This window comes from Aphelocoma coerulescens, chromosome 23 (genome assembly GCF_041296385.1).
Source record: "Aphelocoma coerulescens isolate FSJ_1873_10779 chromosome 23, UR_Acoe_1.0, whole genome shotgun sequence".
Classification (NCBI taxonomy): Eukaryota; Metazoa; Chordata; class Aves; order Passeriformes; family Corvidae; genus Aphelocoma; species Aphelocoma coerulescens.
This window is the reverse complement of record NC_091036.1, coordinates 1,433,811-1,446,787: the sequence shown is the minus strand read 5'-3', so window position 1 is coordinate 1,446,787 and position 12,977 is coordinate 1,433,811. Positions and strand designations below refer to the sequence as shown.

Below are 12,977 nucleotides of genomic sequence, written 5' to 3'. Positions count from 1 at the left end.
TGGCGCTGTGTCCCACCCAGAGGGACACAGTCAGAGCTACAGGAGGTTTCGAAGTACACCCCACGGGGGTTCAGGATGGCTGACACGTTCCCTGGTGCTGGTGGCACAGAGCACCTTGGAGAAGAAGCTTTGCTTTGTGTCTGTCATGCAGAGGGACAGGCATTGAGTGTCCCCACCCCTCCGCTCCCAGATCCCACCCTGGGAATGGCAGCAGGCAGGGACCGTCCCCTGACACGCCGCGACGCCAGCGCAGACCCCAGCGTCACTTGGCTGGGCTGGGCTTGGGGACAAAGCCACTCCTGCGGGAGCACAGCACTGAGGACCCCCCAGCTCTGCCCTGAACACCCCTGAGCTGCCCTGTGAGGAGCAGGGGGATGTTCAGGCGTGCTAATGCTGAGCTGCTTTAATTCCAGGAAGGAATGCCGGAGTCCCCCTGAGCAGCCGCAGGGACAAGCCAGTCCAGGGGAACCGAGGTTGCCGTGGGGTTGAAGGGAATAAACCGCGCTCGGTCGATCCCGTGGGTCCCATCTGCTACAGGGGGTGACAGAGATTTACTGAGCCCATCAAATCTCTCGTTCTGCTGCTCCCTGAGTCGTTTCAGGCCACAGCCATGACAGGATTGGCCCTGTTTGGCTCTTTGCATCCCCCACTCCCTGCCCAGACCTGAGCCGGGCACGCAGAGCCCACACCTGGAGCAGAGCTGAGTTCTCCTGACCAAGGCGCAGCTTTCCTGTCCCACAGCACTGCTTTTCCCTCTTGCTTTGCTAGTTTGACCATCTGCTAACGAGGTATTTTAAAATAAACGCGAGTTTCAGCTGGTAACAGCAGCAAAACCACAAGCACAGCCTAATGAAAGCCTTTTTCTGACACATGGAAACCAAGACCACCCAACAGCACGGGCAGGACTGATAAATCCTGCTGGAAATTGCCCCCACCAGTTTGGCCCCACTCTGCAACGCCCAGGAAGGATGATCTCTAATGGTGACCCACAGACACATCGCTCCTTTGGTATTTTTTTAAATTCTTAAGAAATGAACAGCGGCATTAGACCAGTGCTGAATTCCTGAGGCATCCTCGGAATCACCTGGAGCCGGGGTCTGAGACGCATCAAATCAAGGCCTTGCAGCCATCCTGGTTTGAGCTCTTTCGGTTGGGTGGGATGGAAATCACATGAACAAAACGCTGCTTTTGTTCCCCACCCAAAGCCCAGGCATCAGGAGAGAGCTCCCCAGATCCTCCTCACAATGGGAACAACCACCAGGAACACCATTTTCAGGAGAAGGCTCTGGAAAGCTTGAGGAGTGCACCTCTGTCACTTCAGAGACAGCCGCGAGATGGATTTGGGCTCTTCACTCAACCACCCACTCAGAAGAGACATCCAGGTGATTGCTGACTTAAAGGCAGCTCAAACATAGGGAATTAATGCACTCCAGAGCTGGAGGGCCGAGTTTTTACAGCGGCTGTGGAAAATGAACTGAAATCCAGCTCCATCTGCTCACCTCCAGTGGCACCTCGCCATCACTGTAACAACTCTACGCAAGTGCAAGACACAGAGAGAGAAAGAAAATGAGACACTCACCCTCCTTCAAAGATCTTGATCCTCACCGGCTCCCCTCGCTTGGTCACAAGAGCCTCTTCTTCTGATTTTCCCCTTTTCTCCTCTTCCTTCTCAGCTCTAGTTATATCTTTTCGACCTTCATTAGAAAGGAGCGAAGGCAAATGAACCTATCTCCCCAAAAGAGCAAAACAATCCATGATTACAGACAACATCACTGGCAGGCAGACACAGAGCAAACAGCCCAGCAGAGCCAGCAGCGTCCCCAGGCTGCTCCCGACACCAAGGGCTCCAGTTAGGGCACCCTCCTAACAAATGGGGCCTCTCCCTCTGGATTTGGGGCTGTTGCATTTACTGTGAGCTCTCACAAGTTTTTTAATGCCCCCGCCACGTTATCCAGCTCTTGCCAACTGGAAAAATGAGGGATGGAGGGAAGGGCGGTGGCTGGGGTGAATCTGAGCGTGTGGGGTTCTCTGTTCCCAAATCTCTGTCCCTGGATAATCCTCTCTCTAAAAATGCACATCTGAAAGGGCTGGAGAGGAGGAATGAGCAGAATTCATACACTGAACCTCCGGCCTTCCCCCTCATTCACACACACTCACACAAATCTGGGTTTTAGCCACTACAGCCTGACATAAATCACTCGCCAGGCAGCGCTCCCAGGTGATTTCCTTTCGCTGCAACCCCGCTGCCAAGGGCGCCACGTGGAGAAAGCCACAAAACCCACGGGAGAAAAGATTCCTCAACCTCCCCACACGTTCCCAGGGTCAGATCTACTTTTTTACCGTTAAATTGCCACCTTGGTGAGGGGGTTTTGGGTCTAAACCTTGCCTAGCCCAAGGTTTAAGTCATGCCCTGACACCTCAGCTACACGTTTAAATGTTTGTTGTAGGATGGACCTAAACATCAAAGCTGCCTCTGTGGCTCTGAGTGGGATGCAGGGAGAGCTCTCCATGCCTGGAATGAAATGTTGGGGTGTTGGTCCCTAAAATGTAACAGGACAGACCCCAGGAGAACTCTACACCTGGAATGAAATTTTGAGGTGTTGGTCCCCTAAACCCTAATGGGACAAATCCAGGGAGAACTCTCCACACCTGGAATGAAATGTTGGGGTGTTGCCCCCTAAAATGTAACAGGACAGACCCCAGGAGAGCTCTCCATGCCTGGAATGAAATGTTGGGGTGTTGCCCCCTAAAATGTAACAGGACAGACCCCAGGAGAGCTCTCCATGCCTGGAATGAAATGTTGGGGTGTTGCCCCCTAAAACCTAACGGGACAGACCCCAGGAGAGCTCTCCACGCCTGGAATGAAATGTTGGGGTGTTGCCCCCTACAGCCTAACAGGACAGACCCAGGGGTCTCCAGAGAAAGGAAAGCAGAGGCCTTTCCCCCAGGTCACTCTGTGCACAGAAACTCTGCCATCCAATTGAATCCCCACGTCCTCACACGGTCTGTCATTTATGGAATCAGGCTGAAGGCATCTGAGAGCGGTTTTTAGAGCGTTTTGGCCTGAAGGCAGCCCCTGAAGCCCAAAGCAGAGCTGGTCACCCTTGGCTCTGGCTGCCAGGAGTGGCGGCTCCCCAGGTGATTCCCCTGCCCCACCTCAGCCTTGTCCTAAGGGGGATGAATCACCCCAGCGGAGCCTCTTTGTCTCCCCTGGTTTTGGGGGAAGCCACAGAGTGAGCAGCTCAAACGGAAACCGGCAGAATCCATGGGGATGTAACCCAGCCCCCACAGCTGCTGGAGCTGCCACGGGATGCTCGGCAGGAGCAGGGATCGGCTCACCCAGAAGTCGCTTTGGAAAATGAGGTGAAACCTTTCAGATTTGCCCAGGATTTTCAGGAGCTCAGCTCAGAGCATTAAATTCACCCAGGGCTGCTCTTTGTCCGTGGGGTCAGATCAGCCCCATGCCCACACCATCCACACATCCTTCCTAAAGCCTCCTGGGAATGGTCCCTGTGCTGTCCTGTCTGCCTAAAAGTGCCAGGAATTTCATGAGAAAGGGTCCAGGGCAGAACAGTGCCAGGAACCATTTGAATATTTAACAGCAGGAATGGTCTCGAGCTGGTGGCTCTGGGCACGGAGATGACAGCGAGGAAGCCAGCGGCAGGAGACACACTCAGAACCCTCAAAATTTAAACTTTTAGGGTTGGGGCTTCACCTCCTGATGGGAGCTACTGGCTCAGAACACTGCTAGGGACAACCTTCGCAGGTTTGCTGAGGAATACAAAACAATTGACTTGCTAGATGTAGCACGAGGTTTGTTTATTGCAACTTTCGAAAGCACAAAAACATTGACAGATGAAAGGCACCGGAGAGCCAAAGTCATACAGTCACTGCTATCCCCTTTTACAGTCTCGTTCGAATGTACAGAGTGTGCACGCCCCAGTACAGTGTCACCAGCCATCCCTACATGCACGCTGGAGCCCGCAGCCACTCCAGAATTCCAGAATTATCTGCTCAGCAAATCCCACTGGAAAATTGCAAACCCCAAGCCGAGGACGGAGACAGCACGTACGGAACTACTGCTTGCTGCATGCATGACTGTACAGAACAGTGGAGCTTTGTTACATCTCCTGGGGGGGTCGAGTGACAGCCTGGAGTTGCAGAGAGGAGGGAATGTTGAAGGGAAGGAGCCAGAGCAGAGTTAGCTGAGGGTTGGACTCCCAGCCTTGGAGTGATGCTACTGCTCCTGCACATCCTAGCAGCTGCTGCTGCCCCACCCGTGCCAGCCGTGTGTGTTTTAAGCGCTGCACGGAGGATTTCGCTCCCACTGAGCACAAATCAGTTCTGTGCCCGCTGAGAATTCCATTTATCTCCACTGCAGCTATCAGGGGTTCTGCCAGTCACGCGGGGACAAAGGGCTGGGTTTAGGATGCACCGTTTCCCTCCTCTTGGAGGGGCACAAACCCTTCTCCAGAGCCCTTGGAGGGACACAAACCCTTCTCCAAAGACCTTGGAGGGGCACAAATCCCTCTCCAAAGCCCTTGGAAGGGCACAAATCCCTCTCCAGAGCCCTTGGAGGGGCACAAACCCTTCTCCAAAGCCCTTGGAAGGGCACAAATCCCTCTCCAGAGCCCTTGGAGGGCACAAACCCTTTTCCAAAGCCCTTGAAAGGGCACAAATCCTTCTCCAGAGCCCTTGGAGGGGCATAAATCCCTCTCCAAAGCCCTTGGAGGGGCACAAACCCTTCTCCAGAGCCCGTGGAGGGACACAAACCCTTCTCCAGAGCCCTTGGAAGGGCACAAATCCCTCTCCAGAGCCCTTGGAGGGCACAAATCCCCCTCCAAAGCCCTTGGAAGGGCACAAATCCCTCTCCAGAGCCCTTGGAAGGACACAAACCCTTCTCCAGAGCCCTTGGAAGGGCACAAATCCCTCTCCAGAGCCCTTGGAAGGGCACAAACCCTTCTCCAAAGCCCCTGGAGGGGCACGAATCCCTCGCCAGAGCCCTTGGAGGCCAATTGAATGGAGGTGAACTGGGCAGGGCAAACTCTTCCTTCTGCAAATGGCACCACGGGAACCTGAACCTGCACCACCAGACAGCTTGGAGGGGTTTTGTGAGGGGGTTTAGGAGGCGCTGGGGGACATGCATGCAGTGAAACGTGGCTTTGGATAAGTGAGGGCTGAACCATTGCTGTTCAGCCCATCCCTTCAGGGCGTGGGGGTCTCGTACCTCTGGACACACACACCGGGTGTGCGTTTTAGCACCATGGCAAAGAGCAGAGCTCAGAGCAGCACAGGCACTTCCTTTAGGGATTGAAATCGAGGATGCTACGACAGCACTCAGATAAAACCCTCGGAAAAATAGTGCATAAATGTCAGTGTGGTTATTGCACTGCTCAGGTAATTATCTGCCCCTGTGTCCCTGGAAATCTGTCTCTTGGATTTCGGCAGGAGAGCGATGGAAATGCTGAATAGAAATAAAGATTTATTGAATCAAAGCCACTCTACTGTGTATTTTAAGACATATTTATAAGCAGCAGCTGCAGCAGTGATTATGACAAATTTAATATTCAGAGTTCATTTCATGACACAGAAATAAAATGAATAATCCATCAATATAAATTGACTTGAGATGAATATCAAATTGCAAAATCTTTAGAGCGATTTTGTTTGCTAATCTACATGAACATGATCTGGATTAAAGGGATCTGTTTGGTTCAGCATTAAGCAGGAAGGGTAAAGTCTGGCTTTAAAATGAGATACATAAAATTAGGCAGCTCACAGGAGCGTCTTAAAGACTTCTGTGCCCATGTGGGCACTGCCTTGGGGGAGCTCTGCCCCTGGGAAGCCACTGTGAAGTCTTAACTCTAAAACCAGGCATAAAATATCCTTAAATACCTGGAAAAGCAGGTGGGCAGCTATGGACCAAACGGACCAAACCACAGGGGTGCTTAACAAAACGTGTCCGTCCCGCTGAGGCACTTTTATAAATGTCACTGCCAGCCTTTGTGCTTCTTCAGGGGCCTAAATACACTTGCAAATCTCCCTTTAATATTTTTTTAAATACTTTTAAGCATGCCTCTCCATGTTCATTAATGTGAGATGAGCAGATGCACAACCAGACAGAATCCCATTTCCCCAAGGTAATCCTTTTTTTTTTTTTTTTTCCTTTTTTTTCCATTTCCAACATGCAAAATGTAGGGAATTAGAACAGCATTAAAAAAAATAAAAAGCCATAAAGCTATTTGAAATATCAAGACAAATGCAAATGAAGTCTAATCCTTTGTGCTGGAGCCGTGGCGGTTCGTGGGGTGGTGGTGGTGGTGGTGATTCCTACTTTTTGGGTGACAAGGCAAGTAGGAACTGGAGAACAGAAACCTGGCCTTGGAGCAGGCTCTCCTGCCTCCTGGGTTGGGGTTTCAGTGGGGTTTGGGTTCTTCACTCTAACAGCTTCACTGAGAACAGGCGCTTCCCAAAGCGCCAGCGGGACGAGTAAACCCCAACCAACCTAAGCACAGCCACGCCCCGGCCCTCAGCCCCCTCTGCCCACGCATCCAAATGGATCAGGAGAAAGAGATAGGATTGCATTACCTCGGTCATTTTGGGCTTCCTGGAGCTGGCCGGGACCAGCCTGCCCGCCTCAGGCCGCGGAGCAGTGGCCATGGTGTAGGTCTCCTTGCTCACCTTCTGCTTGGACCTCAGCAGGGCCAGGGCTGCCTTGGTGGACACCCCGGGCAGGTTGGGGTTGTAGAGGCTGACGCACCAGCTGGCGTACACCGAGGAGCGGCCGTCCGCTTGCGGGGTGTGATTTGGCTTGATGTAGTTTAAATAGCACCAACTGACATTAGTGGTTGTGTGGAGACTGGGGAACTGCAGGACCTTCTTGGTGTCTGTGCCTTCCCGAGCCTTCCCCGCGCTGGCGGCGCCCTCGGGCACGGGGGCAGTGCTGGCAGGGGTTGGTGGAGGCTGCTCCACCGGTTCTTTGGAGTCTTCCTTCTTCACGGGCTGCAGAGGCTCCTGGCTGAGGAACTGTTTGCCAGCTGGCTGCTCGTACTCCTGCAGGGCCTCAAAGCTCGGGGAACCCGAGCGGGACACGGCCTGCTGGGAACTGCTCGGGGTTTCCTTTGGCTCCGACTGCTCCACGGACACGTTGGGTGGTGCCTCAACCTCGACCCTGTCTTGGCTTTCTGCAAGGAAAGGAGATTTATCCTGCTTTTTCCCTTCCTCTACTGCACTGGGCGGCTTCACCACTTCGAGCTTCTCTTCTGCTTCAGACACTTCCTCCTCCTTCACCCTCTTCTGCTGCTGTGTCTCCATCGTGAGCTCCAAACTGCCGGCTGGGGACAGCATCCTTTTGCTCCCTCCAACTGTGGAGGGGCCCCCTTCCAGGCCGAGGACGCTGTCCGAGGGGCAGGTGAGGGGCATGTAGCCCTTTCGTTCTGGCAAGGGCAGGGGCACTCTCAGGTATGGGCTCTGGAAAAGGCTCCTCTGCTCCTCTGTGATCATCTGGGCCAGGTCAAAACCCAGCCCATGGACGTCAGCGCTGCACACCAGGGCGCCCTTGGGCTGGCGGTCATCAAATTTGGGGAGGACGATGGTGGAGGAGCTGCACTGGGACTGCGTGACCAGGATCTGGGAGAGCGTGGTGTACATGGCGCTGCCGTAGGAGGGCATGTTGGTCTGGATGCGAACAGGGACAACCAGGGACACCATGGGCTCCGTCCGGGTGGGGACAACAAGCTGGGTCACGGTGACAGACACCGCGGGACTCTCTGTGCAGGTCAGAGGGTGCAACCTGCTGTCCGAGTCATAATCCGTGCATGGGGACAGGCTGGAGCTTCCTGCTGCCGAGAACAAACTGGATTTGATCTGTGGCAAATGTCCACCAGCATCGCCTGGCAAGTGGAGAGCAAACTGAGACTGGAGAGGCAGGAAGAAGGCTGAGGGGATCGGGGAGGAGCCAGGGTAGTGCATGGGCAGGAATGAAGGGTGCCTGAAGGACACCTCAGCGGGGTGAGACATCAAGGGAGGAGCGATGTGAAGCGGACCCGGGTGGATGAGCGTCTGCGGGAGGGGCAGCGGCGGGGTCTGGAAGATGGAGGGAGGGATCTGAGGCATGGAGAACTGGGCAGAGAGGATGTCAGACATGGTGTGGGCAGCGAAGAGCTCTGCAGACTGCCCTGGCTGCGGCAGGAGGTGCTGGTAGGGAAATATGGACACCTGGGGGGCCATGAAGTGCTTCTCGTGCAGCGTCAGCTGTGGCACGGGGTGGTGGAACACCTGCAGCGCCTCTGTGTATGGCGGGCTGTAGGATGGCTCAGGGCTGTCCTTTGGCTGGCTCTTGTCACTCGGGTAGGTGCCGTGAGAGGGCAAAGGGGAGGACGAGGTCGGCTGATGGGGCAGACTCGTGGCAGGAGATTTACTGGAAGAGGGAGCTGGATCCTCCGTGTCTGGCCAGCCCGGCGGGGCTGGGTCTGGCTCGTGCTCGGGGTGCCTGGTGAGGGAGGCCTGCCGCACCAGGAAGCATTTCCTCCTCTCCTGGGGGGCCGAGGAGGTGGAGGGGCCAGGGGTGGAGGCAGGAGTGGACGTCAAACTCCCGTAGTCGAAGGATTTGCTGCGAGTCTCTGACATCTGGGAAGGGTGGGATACATTGGGCGTCTGCTCAGATGCGGATCTCCGCATTTCCCTGGAATGGTGATGGTGGCTGGGGACCATCAGCATATGGGAGCCAACGCCAGGAGGTTTTGGGTGGGATTCAGAGGGCTGGCTACTCGACTCCGGCTTGGTGTGGTCATCCCGATCAAAGGAGATGGAGTGGCTGGAGCCGTGGGATAGGCTGCTCTCCTGGCTGGGGCTCCGGGTGAGAGAGACGGACTCAAAGCTGGACTCTCCGGAGGACTGCGCCATTTCTGCCAGACGGAGCCGCTTCTTCTTGGGTGGGAGTTTCTCCGCAGGGAGCTGGGAAAGAGTCTGGCTCCTCTGCGGCCACTGGAATTCCTCGGTTTTCTCTGGCTCCTTCGGAGGAGGTTCTGGCTCTGTTTCTGGTCTGTCCGGCTCTTCCGTGACCAGAATCTCAGGGACCTGGATGTTGGGCTGGCGGACCAGCCTGGGCTGCAGGGAGTGAGGGGGGCGGCTATGCTGGGGCGTGGGCTGCGATGGGAACTGGGACAGGGGCTTGTCCTCTTCCAAGCTGCTGGGCTGCTCGATGGAGTCTGACTTCTCAAAGGAGCTCGTGTGCTGGATGACAGAGATCTCCTTCGAGGTTGTTCTCCTCTCCTTGCCCTCCGTGCTTGAAGCCGGTTTGGTGTTCCTGGAATGGAAGCTGGCACTGGCCTCGGAAGGTGCAGATTTTCCCGAGTCTGCTGGTGACTTCAAGGATTCACGGGTCAGGTTTAGAGCCACATCAGAGGAGGCCAGGTTTGCAAACTGAGCGCCTGGGCCGGTGCTGGAGGAGGGGGTGTCAGATAATTCAAAAGCTGGAGGCTCCTCGTCATCCCCGAGGCTCTTCTCCTTCCGCCTCTTCCGCAGCGGGGTGAGCTCCAAGGTGCTGCCCAGCTTGTAATGCATCATCTGGGGCCACACATCGGGATCTGCCGCGCTCTTCTCCGGCTCTGACGAGGTGTGGGACGTGGCAGAGCGGGGCTTAGAGAGCTGCAGTTCTGAGCAGTAGTACTTCTTGTGGGCCTCGTAATTGTCCCTCTTCTTATAGCGAGCACCGCACACGTTGCACTCGTACATGAACCCTTTCGCCTTCGGGCCCTTGCGGGACTTTTTGGTAAGATCGCTTTCCTTGGTTTCAGGCTCCTCGGGAGGTTTGGGAACAGTTTCTTTGCTGGCAGAGCCGACCTCCTCCGAGACGTATTCCACTCCCAAGGGTAGCTCGATAGCTGGCTGGCGTTTTAGCATTCGAGGGTGGGAGGAAAACGCTTGGCTGCGGCTTAAGACTTCAGGCTCCATGATGTGATCATCGAATGAGTAGCTACCTCTAAAGGTGTGTGGGGAGCTTATAGTGCATGCAGCAGAAGGCATTGAGTGGCTTCTTAGGAGAGGCACTGTCTCTGTGGCACTGTGGGATTGCTGAAGTGACAACAATGATTGTTCGGGCTTCATTTTTTCACCGTGGGATGCCAACACTTTCGCTGCATCCAGCTGGCTGCTGGAACCAGACTTGATATCGAACTGAAACGGTTCCCTGTACGCACCAGACTTTGGGGATTCAATGCTGCTACGCCTGGATAGGGAGCTTCTTCTGGGCTTCACGCTGTCGATTTCACTGGTATCCACGACGGCTTCGTTAATGGTAATTAGCTTAGTGATGTGTTCGATCACCTGTGTTCTAGGCACAGACAGCGGGACCATGCTGGGCTTCTCGTCGCCGGACAGGTGTGGGAACCCCTGGGTGGTGTTTGCAGCCAGCGCCGCCGTCCTTTGCCCGATCCTCCCACACTTCCCAAAGATGATCTCGGCGTAAGACTTGGCGTTGGTGTTGGGAGGGCTGATCTGCTGCTCCGCGCTCTCGGATCTGGAGAAGTACCCGGACTCGGTGCTGCCTTTGCTGCCGGGGCTCAGGAACGCCTGTTCGTCGATCACCTTCTTGCGCTCGCTCAGGCGCAGCGCCAGCTTCTGCTTGATGGTGTGGGTGTCCTCGGACTTATGGCTCAGGGCGTGCTCCGACGACGGCTCCACGAACTGGGAGCTGTCCTCGAGGGACTGGGACATGCTGGAATGGGACAATGAGCAGCGGTCATGGCTGGAGCCTTGGCTCCCTGTGCTCAGCAGGCTGCTGGAGAGCAGGGTGTGCTTCTGCCTGGGCGACAGCTCCACGGCATGACCCGACATCGCTGCCGTCTCCTCCTCCGAGTCCGTGCTCTCCCCTTCTGTCGGCTCCTCGAAGTCCTCCCCGCCGATCCTCTCCATCTCCAGGCTCGATGGATACATCTCTGCTCCGATCCCTGAGGCCAGCCCAGCTTTTATCCGGTGAGCGTGAGACTTCCTGTGTTTGTACAAATTGCTCTTCGTCTTGAAGGAGAAGCCGCATGGAATGCAGGGGTAGGGCCTCTCCCCCGTGTGGGACCTGATATGTTTCTGGAGCACGCTGGGCTTCGCGCAGGGCCTGCTGCAGTACTGGCAGATGTATTTGCCCGGCTTCTGAGGCTTCTTCTCCTTCTTGTGCACCTCCTCAGCTTGCTTGAGGGACACCTGGGCAGGGCGAGGGATGAAGACCTTCTGCACGGCCGGCAGGTCCTCCGCAGGAATGATGGGCGAGTGGGACGGGAGGAGCTGGCCATGGCGGGAGTGCAGCCCGGGGGATGGGAAGGAGCCAGAGGGCCCTGGTCTGACTGGATCAACTAGCTGCCATGTGGGACCTTCCAGGACATGCTCTGGCTTCCCCGGGGACATAAATGCTGGTGCCAGTGCGTGCTGCTGAAGCTGCGGGACGTGGGCGGGGTGGTCAAAGGAGGAGGGCTTGGGTTGTTTCTGGTGGCCGGGCTTCTCCTGGGGCTCCTCTCGCGGAACGGGCAAAGAGCCGGAAAAGTGCTGCGGCGAGATGATATCTCGGAGAGGGGTTCCTTGGGAAGGAGCAGAGCTGCCCTGGTACGTAGTTGGGGATGAAATACTGCCTTGGAAAGCCTCTCCTTTGGGAAGCCTCTTTCTTGGACTTTCCTCAGCCTTTTTTGTGCTCTTCTGGCTTTGTTCAGGATCCATGACCTTAAAAGGGTCTTTGAATGCTATTTCGGGAAGGTTTTGGCAGGCTTCATTTACGAATAATAAAGGTCTCCTCTGTAGATTCCCTGTTTTGCCTGCATTTGCTACGAAGCTGGAGCCGCCAGGAGATGGTTGTTGATTTAAGATTTTACTAAAGTGTCACTAGTTGCTATTTGATTCAAAAAAAAAAACGTTTCAAGGTCAATAAAGTTCACATTGGTAACACATGACAAACTACTTCAAAGAGAGAAAACTTTCCAAAACTTTCAGTCCAAATATTTTCCTTGTGAACTTGGTTAAGGCTTTAAACCTTGCCATTTTATTTCAGTTGACAGTGGCAAGCCTTCAAAGTCAAGATGCAACCCACAATGTGTCTCTTGTTTGTTATGCAAAGCTTTGAAAACTTGAGACTTTAGTGCTCATCTCAGAAAGATCCTTTTTTTTTTCCTTTCTTTCTCCTGTGCAAGGAAAATAACACTGAACGGTGGATGTCCCCCTGTGTCTTCCTTCTGTTCCACTTTGGAGTTCAAAAGCCTTGGAAAAGTATTTCCCACATTTCTGTAATTACATCCAAAAGAAAAACAGACAAAAAAAAAAAAAAAAGACTTTAGCTTTTGTGTGTAAGTAATTAAACGCTGCTCGTTCGGGGGGGGGGGGGGGGTTCACAGGGAATATTTTGCACACAAATAATTCAGAATAACTCATTGAATGTCTGCCATTCACAAGACATTATTTTAATGGCAACCTAAACATAAACTGCACCCAGGCAAACCTCAGGGACTCGGTTTAACGCTCACAAAACCTGGCTGTGGGGCAGCAACCAAAGACAGGAGCTGGAAACAGAGACAGTTTGGAAAAATGCATTAAAACGCTCTCAAACTCGGATTCCTCCTAATCTCCTGCAAGCATGTAGGGGTTTAAAGTTTTCATAATTGTATTTCCCTTCCAAATTGACTGACACCAAAGCACTGCCTCACGCCTCTTACAAAGCCCTGACAAATAACGAGGGATCTTCTCTGGATGAAAGCTGCTCTTAAGCTGTGCTAATCTTCAGCGTCACCGACAGCAAAGGCAGGTAAAGAGGAGCTTTTGTGGGAGCGTTGCCTCTTTAATTTCCTGCCTTTTGTCACCAAACACAGGTGCAAATCCAATTCTTGCAGCACACGTGAGGGCTGTCATCGTGGGCTGTTCCTAAAGGGAAACCCTCTTGAAATGAGTGGGGGTGGGACCTCTCAAGCCCTATTAACGACCCTGGTCAGCAAAGGCAGCTCGTG

The 12,977-nt window shown here is 54.3% G+C and overlaps 1 protein-coding gene across 1 annotated transcript in view; it reads right to left on the bottom strand.

The window, feature by feature from the left end:
* HIVEP3 (HIVEP zinc finger 3) overlaps positions 1 to 11,703 on the bottom strand; it is a 64,898-nt gene extending 53,195 nt beyond the window's left edge. Inside the window, exons 1-2 of the mRNA XM_068994392.1 lie at positions 6,589 to 11,703; positions 1,580 to 1,725 (exon numbers count right to left, since the gene is read on the bottom strand). Coding sequence (XP_068850493.1) covers positions 1,580 to 1,725; positions 6,589 to 11,703 — 5,261 coding nt within the window. The remainder of the gene's footprint in view (positions 1 to 1,579; positions 1,726 to 6,588) is intronic.
* Positions 11,704 to 12,977: the final 1,274 nt, after the last annotated feature.